Source organism: Lampris incognitus, chromosome 2 (assembly GCF_029633865.1).
Source record: "Lampris incognitus isolate fLamInc1 chromosome 2, fLamInc1.hap2, whole genome shotgun sequence".
NCBI classification, from domain to species: Eukaryota; Metazoa; Chordata; class Actinopteri; order Lampriformes; family Lampridae; genus Lampris; species Lampris incognitus.
The window spans coordinates 44,289,139-44,302,649 of NC_079212.1; the positions used below are offsets into that span (position 1 = coordinate 44,289,139).

General features: G+C 45.3%; 1 protein-coding gene across 1 annotated transcript; it reads right to left on the reverse strand.

Annotated features, from left to right (window-relative positions):
- Positions 1–3,819: 3,819 nt before the first annotated feature.
- On the reverse strand, positions 3,820–12,717 carry e2f1 (E2F transcription factor 1). Its single transcript, XM_056275011.1, has 7 exons — positions 12,220–12,717; positions 11,825–11,927; positions 9,350–9,572; positions 8,725–8,877; positions 5,834–5,948; positions 5,366–5,648; positions 3,820–4,950 (listed from the first exon to the last, which is right to left on the reverse strand). Exons 1-7 carry the CDS (start codon positions 12,469–12,471, stop codon positions 4,709–4,711), a joined length of 1,371 nt encoding a protein of 456 aa, XP_056130986.1. The 5' UTR covers positions 12,472–12,717; the 3' UTR covers positions 3,820–4,708.
- Between the last annotated feature and the right edge of the window lie 794 nt (positions 12,718–13,511).

The window sequence follows — 13,511 nt, forward strand, 5'->3', positions numbered from 1 at the left end:
CGGCTTTCGCATTGCGCGCCCTGAACGCGTGGTCGCTCGACGCTGATTAAACTGGAAATAAAATAAAGAAGCAAGTGTAATTTGGCTTCGATGATTCGCCCGCCGCAGTCGAGTCAGAAGACGAGACGTTAAAGGCTTTAGGATCCGTCTACGTTCCCCCAAACCCACGTGGCAGCACGCAAATAGCGCCTATTGTTAAATTCTCCACCACGTGAAAACCGCGGACTCTCGGTTTCCGGAGGGCCCCCGCTTCCAAAATAAAAGGCACCCTAACTCGAACCCTCGTTCAGATACCCGGTGGAAAACGCCCAACGGAAATCCGGTTCACAGGTGTCTCCTGAACCCATCGCTGACCCCACACGCTGACCCACAGTTTACGCTCACATCTGTTTAAATCCGTCTGCGTCACAAACGACGATTAAAAGACATGTCTTCGGCCCCACACACCTGAGACTATATGGCTAAACGCCTAGCTAACTAATATGGAACAAGTTACTCAGTATTAGTCCAAAGTACTGGGACAACTCCAGTACTCCATTGTTCCCTGGTTCCCCGGAGATCAGTCAAAAGGGATATCTTGGCCTTTTTAAATTTTAGTCACTTATTTTCTTTTTTCTCTCTTCACAACCGCAAACTTGTCACATCGCTAGGGAGGGTTATCGTTTATCAATTACTTTCCCTAAAATGGACTACTCAGCGTAAGGAAGCCAGAACTAAGCTTGCATAAAAACATAAAACACCGTAAGCTTCTCCCCCCCCCACAATGTGAAAAGTGACTTGTCAAGAAAAATAACTAACATTCAAAATGTCAAGGCGTCCCTTCATGTAGTTTTTACATAGAGACTTCAGTTGACAAGGGTTCGGTTACCCAGAAGCAGTGGTGTAGTGGAGGGTATACCCAGGTATACAGAGAACAGCCACCTACTTCTTCTGTCAGCTGACAGTATAATTGCCTATCAGCCAAAAAAACATTGAAATATATAGGAGTACACCCACTTTCTCCTCAGTGATCTACCCATCTAGGTCGCAGCACGTATACCTCCTCAACGACCACTACACCACTGCCCAAAAGCATCTTAGTATTCATCTTGCTGTGTTGTCTGCGCCGCCAGCAACCACGGAAACCGCCGTAGAATTTAGCATGGACAGATGGGCAATAAAACGTCAATTTAATGAGACTGTGTTGATGGACAGTGGAGTTATAGTCCATTTTACTGAGCACGATATAGTTTTACTCATCTACAACCGTTTTCTTGGGTCGCTTGTGTCTTTGGACACCTGATTATAAGTCAACAGCTTTTTTGTTTGCAGTTCAGAATCTCTTTCCTGGCATTGACTGAATACATGTGTTGAATTTGGATACACCTTGAGGGAAATGCCTGGCAAAGACAGCGGCATCTACTCATTTCTTTGAGCAATAGCTTATGATTCAAAATTTAGGGTGAACTGGGGCGTCCGGGTAGCATAGCGGTCTATTCCATTGCCTACAAACACGGGGATCGGTGGTTCAAATCCCCATGTTCCCGCCGGCTTGGTCGAGCATCCCTACAGACAGTATTGGCCGTGTCTGCGGGTGGGAAGCCGGATGTGGGTATGTGTCCTGGTCGCTTCACTAGCGCCTCCTCTGGTCGCTTGGGGCACCTTTTCGGGGGAAAGGGGACCTGGGGTAATAGCGTGATCCTCCCATGCGCTACGTCCCCCTGGCGAAACTCCTTATTGTCAGGTGAAAAGAAACGGCTGGTGACTCCACATGTATTGGAGGAGACGTGGTAGTCGGCAGCCGTCCCCGGATCGGCAGAGGGGGTGGAGCAGCGACCGGGACAGCTCGGAAGAGTGGGGTAATTGCCCAAGTACAATTGGGGAGAATCTTGTTACAGGTGGCATGGTGGCGCAGTGGTTAGGACGGTCGCCTCACAGCAAGGAGGTTCTGGGTTCAAGCCCCGGGGTAGTCCAACTTTGAGGGTCGTCCCGGGTCATCCTCTGTGTGGAGTTTGCATGTTCTCCCCGTGTCTGCGTGGGTTTCCTCCAGGTGCTCCGGTTTCCTCCCACAGTCCAAAGACATGTAGATCAGGTGAATCGGCCGTACTAAATTGCCCCTGGGTATGAATGAGTGTGTTTGTGTGTGTATGTCGGTCCTGTGTGATGGCCTGTTCAGGGTGTCTCCCTGCCTGCTGCCCAGTGACTGCTGGTATAGGCTTCAGTATCCCATCGACCCTGAGAACAGGATAAGCGGTTCGGATAATGGATGGATGGATGGATGTATCCTGTTACCACCCCGTGGACCCACCACACATGGGGATGAGCATGGGGGTAGGGTGCAATGCAAGCCAGGTGGCAGGCAAAGGCGGGGACCGGAGCGTGCCGACTTCTGGCATTGCAGACTAGTCCTCGGGACCCGGAATGTCACCTCTCTGGCAGAGAAGGAGCCTGAGCTGGTGTGGGAGGTGGAGCGGTACCAACTAGATATAGTTGGGTTCACCTCCACACATAGCATAGGCTCTGGTACCAAATTCTTGGAGAGGGGCTGGACTCTTTACTTTCCCGGAGTTGGCCAAAGTGACAGGCGCCAGGTGGGTGTGGGGATACTCATGAGTCCCAGGTTGAGTGCTGCTGTGTTGGAGTTCTCCCCGGGGAATGAGAGGGTCATCTCTATACGACTGCAAGTCGCTGGGGGGAAGGCTCTGACTGTTGTGTGTGCTTATGCGCCGAATAGCAGTTTGGAGTATCCGGCCTTCTTTTGAGTCTCTGGGTCGTGTCCTGGATAGGGTTCCGCCTAGGGACTCTATAGTTCTGCTGGGAGACTTCAACGCTCGCGTGGGCAACAATGGAGAAACCTGGAGGGGCGTGATTGGGAGAAATGGCCTGTGTCCTTGCAGATGATGTGGTTTTGTTGGCTTCATCAGAATGCGCACTGAGGTGGCTTGCAGCTGAGTGTGAAATGGCCGGGATGAGCGTCAGCATCTCCGAGTCTGAGGCCATGGTTCTCTACTGGAAAATGGTGGATTGCTGCCTCCGGGTTGGGGATGAGTTGTTGCCTCAAGTGAAGGAGTTCAAGTGTCTTGGGGTCGTGTTCACAAGTGAGGGTAGGATGGAGCGAGAGATTGACAGGCGGATTGGTGCAGCATCAGCAGTAAAGCGGACGTTGTACCGGGCCATTGTGGTGAACAGGGAGCTGAGCCAAAAGGCAAAGCTCTCAATTTACCAGTCAATCTTCGTTCCAACCCTCACCTATGGTCATGAGCTTTGGGTAGTGACCGAAAGGTTGAGATCGCGGATACAAGCGGCTGAAATTAGTTTCCTCCGTAGGGTGTCTGGGCTCAGCCTTAGAGATAGGGTGAGGAGCTTGGACATCCGACTCAGAGTAGAGCCGCTGCTCCTTTGCGTCAAAAGGAGCTAGTTGAAGTGGTTTGGGCATTTGATTAAGATGCCTCCTGGGTGCCTTCCTTTGGAGTTTTTCCAGACACATCCAACCAGGAGGAGACCCTGATTGGATATCCAATCTGGCCTGGGAAAGTCTTGGGATCCCTCAGGAGGAGCTGGAAGGTATTGCTGGGGAGAGGGTTGTTTGGAGTGCCCTACTTAGCTTGCTGCCACTGCGACCCGACCCCATAGAAGCAGCTGATGATGAGATGAGATGTATCTTGTTACTGTCTAAAGCCACCATAATATTCAGAAACGAGGATGCACTGATGTAAGGTAATGGATGTCAATTACATTCTCATGTAATCATGGTTTTATAGGTGTCTGCAAAATAGCAGTGAATGTTAATGCCAGGGCATACCCTTTCCAGGCTTAAATAATATTGAGGGATGTGGCTTTCCAGTCTTTTATTGTTCCACATTTTTGACACTATCTAAATCGGAATTGACAATTGGGATTTTTCTGCTTTTATTTCCTGTGTTTTTGTGTCCCTGAGCATAACCTCAAAACCATCTGGTTTTCTCTGGAGAAAAGGACAAGCCCCCCCCCCTCTCTTTTTTTATCTTTAGAAATTAAACTCTAAGATGCTTTTGGGATGTCTCTCCCAGAAATCTCTTTTAGGAATTAAGCCAACGGTTGGTTTCATAGACACAACTTGAGCCCATTACTACACTGAGGTCATCTCTTACTGACAAAATGATGATCTTAGTTTAATGGTGGGCATATCTATGAAACCATTCCTAAGAGGTCAAGACTACAATTAGTCTGTGTTAAGGAAACCAGCCCTACAAGTCCATAGCCCACAAACAAACGCACATCTGCACAAACCACTTGGATAAAATGACATGAGTGAAAAGGAAACCTCGCTCAGTACAAAATATGAAACATCATTTATATAAATAAATTAAATAGCTATACTAAAGCTAAACTCTCTTCCTAAAATTCTTGAGCGGCCGAAGTGCTAGTACTTTGCTGCACGACCAAAATTTTTGAGATTCTATTTGGGGCTTTTTTCTCTTGCGGTTGGGAAGCGGAGTCATATTGTTCAGCTCATTGTGCAGATAGGCTGATAATAATTCTGGGCCCCTTCGAACATTTTCCCCACACCTATTCCAAACATTTGAAATACAAAGTTGGGATCCTTGATGACATCCATGTCCTAAAATGTCCCTTTCCAACATTCCCTTCAGACTTCTGGGGAATTGGGGGAAAGATCCTAAATCTCCCCATTCACACAATCCACGTACAGGAATCCATCGATGTAGTCCTTTCACCATCTTCTCCTGACCTAACTCTCCTCCAAAACCTGCGTTAGGTCACCAAAGTCACAATCAAATAGTTCGCTGATGCCCTCGTGGTCCTCCAATCCATAATGATAGTCGTGGCTGTAGGGTGGGGACAGGTTGATGAAGCCATCCAATGAGAGAGCGAGACCCTCCCCATTAAGGAAATCGGAAGAGGAGAGGGGTGAAAAGTCGAAGTCGGGTATCTCTCCCAGGTTGGAGAAAGGGTCACCTCCTAAAAATGATTCTGTTTGAGACAAGTTATGAAAAAGGAGTTAAAGGAGCTATGCGATGACTCGCACCATCCTAGAAGGATAACAGCAGAAAGAAGTGAGGAAACCTGCATGATTGCAGTGGATCAAGATTTAATTTGCTGTTAATTTATTTACCTCCAATCTTCTGGCTTCACTATGAATTTAAAACAGTCTTACACTAATAATTCTCAACTTATCACTACTCAAGATGACAAACTTAGATGAGGTAATAGACAATTTTTTTTTTATTTTGAAAGGCAAAAAGAAATGTTAAGCGACGCTACGTATCAAAATTTGTGTCCTCGTTCACAGCTAGTGGGCATTGGAGCATTTAAAAAAAAAGGCAGCTGAATGCTTTACTTTTAACAACTATTGACATTTTTTTGGTTGAAGAATTTGAAAACGTACCTGTCTCACCACCTAGTGTGAGAGAGGAAGGGTCCTGTTGGGAGGCTGTGGTTATTGTCGACGATGTTGACGCTGGTGATGATATCCCCAATTCCTGGGTGGACGCAGCAGTTCTGGGTTGTAACTGGTCAGTGGGTTGTGTTAGGGGCGGTGCCAAAGTGGGGTCAGTGTCTGGTTTAGAGGGACTACTTCCTGTCACGGGGCTGCAGACTCCAGAACTGTCTTCAGGGCACAGGAACACATCGATGGGGCCAAGTGTACTCTTGAGAAACACCTGGTAGCCCTGAGAGAACAGACGACAAAGGAAGAATGCCCAAAGTAAATGAAAAGAAAGAAAACAGCAAGACAAGCAGTGCACATGCAATTTATAACAACACTTAAGACCAGATACATCAGACAGAAGACACAGATCAGTCAAATGCTAAGAAACTAGTAAGTAAAAAAGAATTTAAGTGAAAAGTTTCATACTTCACTGGGTTCAGACACCTGCATCTGGGTCTCTGGTGGGGCTCTGATAACCATGACCAGTTGGTCTGGGGAATCAAAGGACTTCTTCAGATCCTGGCAGCGCACATATCCCAGCGTGACAGCAATCAGGATTAAGGATTGAAACAGAAATAATTGGGCGTGATATAAGAGAGAAGGCACTGCATTTCAAGAAGGGGCAAGTCAATTCCACATTGACGGAATTTACAATCTTGTACTGTACTATTTTTTGTGAAAACACCTGGGGGATAACACACATTTTAAAGCCCACTATTTCCATATTCAATTTAGAAAAATCAACCACCATGTAGGGATGTGAAGATGAAGATTTAAATGTGTGATCACAAACACCCCCCCCATACAACAGCATACCCCCAACCACTGAAAGAGCTGTGGAAATAACATTAAAACATTAGTGCAATAATACTCATTCTGACATATTTTTGCAACTCAGAAAGTATTCAACCACTTGAACTTTTTCCACATTTCTTTCTTTATACTATTATGCCTCCAAACTAATTTTTTTTCTTGCTTCACTAAAAATATATTTACATTTTTGAAGCAATAAATATACTTTTGGCTGGACCGGACGAGCCCTACAAATGCAAATGTCTGAGTGACCGCTGTGGTCGATCATGCGTACTGAGCGGTCACGTTACACAATTGGGTTAATTGATCAGGAAACCAACAATGTCACTGAAGTTACACGATTAGTCGGCCGACCAATGACTTCACTGGTAAACACGGAAGTGTGAGTTTCCCCTTCGGCTGTTGCGCTTTCAAAATGAATGGGCGCAGCGGTTCCAGCTCATTCCACGTTTATCGCATGCTAACGAACGGAGTATACTGCTGCTTGGGGATACTACTAAAAGGCTAAGAACGGAATATTTTGCTGCTCTTTCCACATCTGGTTAGGCACTGTAACAATCCAGCATAGAGCAGAGTAGGAGAGAAAACAGCTGTCCCTCATGCCAAGAGGCATGAGGGACAGCGCACAGATAAAGCACCCCAAGTAACAATCACTCTGACAAAACACCTAATACAGTGACTCTTAGAAAAATGAGACATCCGTGATAGGAACCGATGAAAGAGGGGGCGTTAACAGATAATTAGAATAGTTTTAATTACAATTAAATTAAGTAATCCTTCAAATCAAGCATCCCAAGATATGAGGAGAAAGTATTGTTCTTGCAACTGCATTTATAACTGTAGCTACTTCAGTACACTTCAACAACAAATATTACTGAGACCACTACAGAAAATTGCAGATGAACATTTAATATCCAGGAATTCACATTACAGACACTACCATTGACTATCCCTGTAACAAATTGGCCACAATTTCAAACATTGACCATACATGGTCCAGCCATATACTAGGGTTTGACCTAGTCTTGTTTGATTCAAGAACATTTCTTCTTCTTTCGGCTCGTTCCCCGTTTCCCAGGGGTCGCCACAGCAGATTTGATAGTTTCCATCGGTACCCTGTGAGGGCACAGCACCGATGGCGGTCTTGTCAATCTGCATAATGATTTGGCAAAATTCTATGTCAGATGCCCTTCCTGACACAACCACTAACCCTATGGACAGGGGCACAGGTAAAGCGCTGGATGCCATCCCAGTATTCATGGACTTATGCCCATGCCTGTCTCCATTATATTCAAGAACATTAATTTTTCAAATATGAAAGACCTACATTTTAACATGTAGAAAATATCCCTTCCTATGCTTTTGGGTCACACCACACATTTCCAGTGGGATTTAAGTCTGAGCCATTCCAGAATATTAACCTTTTCTCAAAGCCATACTTCAGTAATTTTCACGGAGCGCTTGTGTCTTTTTCCCTGCTGAAACATTAAGCCGTGCCCTACATGCAGATCTCTTGCTGACTGAAACAGGCTCCATCCATCTTGCCCTTGATGACAAGTTTTCCAGACGGTCCTGCTGAAAAGTAGACTAATCCAATAGCACTGCTATGCTGTTTGGTTGGGACACATATGGCACTTCGTTTTCTGGCCAAAAAGCTTATTTAGATTTCATCAGACCACTACATCTTTTGTCACATGGACTCTAGCAAACTCGAATCTTGACTTAATGTTGGCCTTGCCTCAGAGGTGGCTTCCCTGTAACCTGTAAAATGCTGATGAGATCGTTGATCTCTGGATGAGCTCTGCAACTCTGTGAGCGTTGCAGCCGTTCTCTTGGTCACTTCTCTGACAAATCTGATCTTGGTAGTGGGATATTTTCCATTCCGTTACAATGGACTTCACCGTGCCCCTAGGAAGGTTCACAGGCTTGCCCATTTCTTCTTAAGCAAAAAGCTGACTTGCAAATTGGAATCCACGGGCAGCTCCTTGGTCTTGATTACAGCAGGACTGATCTCATCTGCTGTTTCAATTGTCAGGCCTCACAAATTAAGTGTACTTATTATGCTATCATACAACTCAATACCAGCGGATTCAATAATCAACATCGGTGGACCTTGTTACCATATTTAGAGTTATTTCCCAGGATAAACAAATGGACTGGGCTCAATTTAAGTTGAAACAAAGGGGATTTGAAAACATGTAATTGTTTTACGTTGACATTATAGACAATTACTACTATAGGGGTGGACAAGAACTCCCATTTGAATGTGTTTCAATTTGACTTTGCAACACAGCAAAGGGGTGAATACTTTCTGAGGCCACTGTACAATACTACATGTACACCAACAGTGCCAATAACAGCCAAGCACAAGTGCACATTACATATGCACATCATCTGGTGGAGGCAGTTTTTTCCCCCTAACAACCTCTAGTGGTCACATACAAACATCAATATATCCTTATTTCCAATCAACCTAGAAGAAAGAAAGAAAAAGAAAAGGATATTTTTTATTCTGCGGGTCCTCTGTGAGTAGCCTGAGCTGGAGGTTACATTTTGCGACGAGCTCATCCAGCCTCTCCTCTGCCTCCGTCAGGTCACACACCTCCTTCTGTAGCTCCTTAAGGCGGGCAACCGATGCCCCGTCTATCCGGTTACCACTAGAGAAGAGGATTGTTCAGTCATGTGTACATTATTAATTTAACCAAGCAGAAAAGAGTGGTCGAGGGGTGCCTTACGCATATCCGAGGTCGCTAATAAGACAGTAAAAGGTATTTTAGAATTAGAATTAAACCTTCGGACAGCATCTGCCAAGTGGCTGGTAAAGCAGACCAGATCAATGAACAGATGTAATTTACCACAATGTGCAATGAATCTGTTTTGGGGGCACTCGGGTTTGGGGCAGCTGACTAATACACTAATGTCCAAAGCCAAGATTCACAGTTTGAATAATCTTGCTTCTGCCATTAACCGGTGTAATATCCAATGTATTTAAAACAGTTACACTAAAATGGGGAGCATTTAAACATCAGTAACGACAGTGTGCACTGGTTACTACTACAACCAGCAAGAGTAATACAACATCTCAATATTTGTTTTCTCATTTCATCCATTTATCCCTCTTATACTTACAGCCACTGGATGTGGTTCTTGGATTTCTTGGAGATGAGCTGAATTCCCTCTAAGACATTGGTTATGTCATAGATGCGTCTCTTCTGGACCTCCAGGACCTGTGAGGCCCAGTTCAGGTCCACCACACCGTCAGGGGACTGAGACAGCAGGTCCAGGAAGCGCTTGGTGGTCAGATTAAGGGACGTGTCATACCGAGACTTCTCTGTCGTCGTTGTTCGGGGGACTGCAAATGGAGGACATGGCAAAGGAAATTGTTTTTGGATCCAGGAACATGTCAAAATGAGACTTCACCATTGATGGTCTGGGGAATATCCAGAGCGTTGGTGGTGGCGGGGAGGCTTTCAGTTATATTAATGACCTAAAAGATACACAATTTTCATTTACAAAAAAGGCACTCTTTCTTCCTTGTGTTTTCACTTTTCATTTTTAATAAAGTTGCCACAGCCAGATTTCTGTAATGTCACTCCAGGCACTTGAAAAGTAACAATACAGTATTTATGACTGCTGTTTTTATTGCGACTTTTTTCTTAACATTTACCAGCTGACAAAGAACGAAACAACTTCTACTAGGTTATGCTCTCCATTTATCTATGAAGGTGTACCTTTGTCTCGATTTATTGCTGTAGTATCATCTACTATGATCCATTGTCCTACTTCTCTGTGCTTATCTAGATGCTGCCTCTGCGATAAACAAATTTCCCCTGAAGGTATCAGTTGGCCGCACATTTTATCTATTGATTTATTTGTCAAGGATAATGCCAAAATCGTTGTAAGCGGTTACAATAACATGATACAGATGTGTTGTATACAGGATTTCTAACCAAGGCCAATTTGTGACCTTTGTCCCTGGTTAGGCTTTTCTACTTAAAAATGGTCATATCATCATTACCAAAAGTGCATTAGTTAAATTGAGCACATAGTAGTGACATTCTCATACATGTGACTTGATCATACAAAAATTACAATATTTACATCACATTACAATCATTTTACATGTGTAAGTGTATGTGTGTATGTTCCCTAAGTCATGGCAATATATGTATATGTGCATAATGTGTAGAGGTGTGTGTCTGTGTGCATGTATTGCACATAATCTTTACGAGTATTATGTATGTATGTATGTATGTATGTATGTATGTATGTATGTATGTATGTATGTATGTATGTATGTATGTTTGTCTATATGTGTCTGTTCCTCTGTCTGTGTGTACATGTCCATGTGCGTGTGTACATGCACAAGTGTATGATCAGTGATCAATGATAGCAGGTTTGGTTTTGTTGCAGCCAGTATTCCACCTTTTCATTTAACATTTTGACATGATCTGATGATGAGAATTAAATACTGAGGGGATTAAATATTGGTCAGATTTACCACAGATATTGAAATAAGATACGTAGGTGTCTTTATGCACGCTCAATAATCCAGGTAAGGACATCACAGATAACGTTATGTTCAGATGAACTGATTCACCTATCTGTGATTTACTAATAACGGTTTTCCAAATTTGTGATTTTATTCCCATTTAAAGATAGAACAAGTAAGATTTTCCTAAAAATCAATGTATAGACTCAAAAATAATACAAAAAACAATCGCTCTCAATCATTTCTTATGACCCACTAGACGTGTGTGGCGGTGTCCGTATCCGCAGAGACCCTGTCCTCTGACTGTATTTTCTTATTTTGCTGTGTACGGGACGTTTCTTGGCGTTAACTTTTGGGCAGCTGGACTCTATAAAAATGTAGTGACCAGGTGCCAGATCGAGACTGTAAGCACGCATCCAAGAGGAAGCTACGACAATGGTGGACACAGTGCCAAAAAGACGCAAATATGGTGAGGCAAGGCGCCAAGTGGACAAACTCGTTCTAAAACGAGTGAATCTGGGGTTGGATTTCACCCGCTGGTCAGCACTGAAGGAGCGGATGGGGTTGAAGAGCAATGCGGAGTTGGCCTGTACACTGGGATGTGTTCTGGCAACTGCGGTCAGGGGGCACGCGCTTTTGGTGACATTGAGCCGGGGAAGAGGGGCCAATTTTGAATGTTGTGTTAACAAACCATGACCGAAAAATCATACTAATCCTAAGACTGCCTTCATATTCTCATGCTTAGACATACTCCTACACACAGGAGTCTTTCATATTTTCATTTCCTCATCTTGAAATTTTTGAGATCCACCGCAACTGATGTTGGGGTGGTTGAACATTGCTGTCTTGTTGTATTCAAGTATCTTCTTGTGACTGTGCCCTTGTATTCTTTTACTGCATTCCATTACTCTATTCAAGTCATTCAAAAAGATTTCCACATCAACTCATGCTCTCAGGCTACAGCACCATGGTGCTGTAGCCTGTGTTTCTGTTATGTGGGACAAAATATTTGAGTGACCTTAATTTCTATTTTACGAAATAAGAAAATCGAGCTGTATTCCTGTGTGTGTGTGTGTGTGTGTGTGTGTGTGTGTGTGTGTTTGTCTCTTTACCCCTGGGGGGTGCAGGTGTAGAGGGTGGTGCCCGGCCGAGGTACGAGGGTCGGGTAGTGCTGACATACTGGTGGTCACTGTCCAAGTCCAACTTCCTCTTCACCTAAAGAAATCGAAAGACAACGACAGAAGGGGAGAGTTAGTTAGCAGAAAAAAATAAATGTAATCATTCACTCTAAACATAATGAAAGAAATGGTTAAAGAATGAATTGAAGCAACAGGTGGTTGACACCACTGTCCTTTTATACATATCCTGAGGATGATGTACACGTAGACATCCCAACACAATAAGGGAAGTATAACTTCTTAGTCAACAACTATTCAGTCTCACTTCTTCTCTCTCCTACATCCCCCCCCCCCACCTTCCCTTCTCCCCCAACCACCACACCCCTCACCGGAGGTCTTCCCAGAACCGGCCGTCTCTTGTCCTCGATGCCCACATCGGCAGGCCCCTGCGGGGTGGCGAAAAGCAAGATCTCCCCTGTGCTGGTGGGTGCGACGGCTGGGTGGAGTCCCACATTACCGGGGCTGGAGATGATCACTATCTGGTGGTCTTCGCTTAGGTCAATGCTCCCAGCATTCAGTAGAGTCTCGAAGTCAGCCAACAGATCCTCCGACGTCTGGCCCGTTATCAGAGTCTCTGACATGGCAGTCCCCTTTCACAGCGCGGCCCTTGACTCGACTTTAAGGGTGGGTGTGGGGGTCACAAAGCGTTACGCCGAGGAACGATTGCGTGTCGACTCCTACCGGCATTTGATGCGCTCGGCCACGGGGGAGAAACGGCGCAGGCGTTGCGAAAAAGTTACGCGCAAGGCAGCCGACGCCGGAGGCGGTTGAACATCGCTGTCTTTGTCTGCTTACAGTCAAACAAGCTTCACAAAGCGGTTTTCCCCCAACGTGCAGATGTTTTATCTTGAGCGCTGCAAACTTTTTCTCCCCATGTTTCCCCTTCGAACAGCGGGCACTTGTAAAATCAACGCCACGCTGAAGCAGCACGACGACACAACTTATTAACGAGTCGCGAACGTATTAGCAAGCCGGGAGCTAAGACGACGTGGAAACGACGGCGGCTGATCGGCAAAGCCAAGAACCACACAACGGCAGACACGAAAATGCCGCCGAGACCTCAACCTGCCGTCTGCGCAGATAAACTTAATATTCTGTAACTACTGGATGCATAGGGTACCAAACAGCCCCGGCGTTGGTGTTTGACTTGACACCTAGTCAGCTAGCAATACGGCTAGCTGATCTTTTGTTTTCATCTTCTTCTTCTTCTCCCCCCCCCCCTTGTCAATACTGAAATGCGGCGAGGCCTGGCCACGCTCTGCGCTTTGCACAGCTACGAACCCTCGCAGCTAGTTAGCTATGCTACCGCCACAGATACGACGCGGTTAGCAAACAATCGGCCATCGCCCGCGAAGTTGACGCTCGAGAATAGAGGTTTGCTCTTCGGAGGACTGTGTGGGTCGGCTGAATGAAGCCGGGCTGCGGCAGATTAAAACTTTACGACGGCTGCCCGAAAAGCTATCGAACTAAATAACACACGATCCACTACCGAACCGTCGCCGTCCGAGGGCATCGCCGGCTGAAGCAACGGCTACCCAAGGGCTGAGATTTCAAAACCACTAAACAGAAAATGTAGGGCAAAGTTAGCATGCTAGCAAATTATTAGCCGCCGTCGGGAACT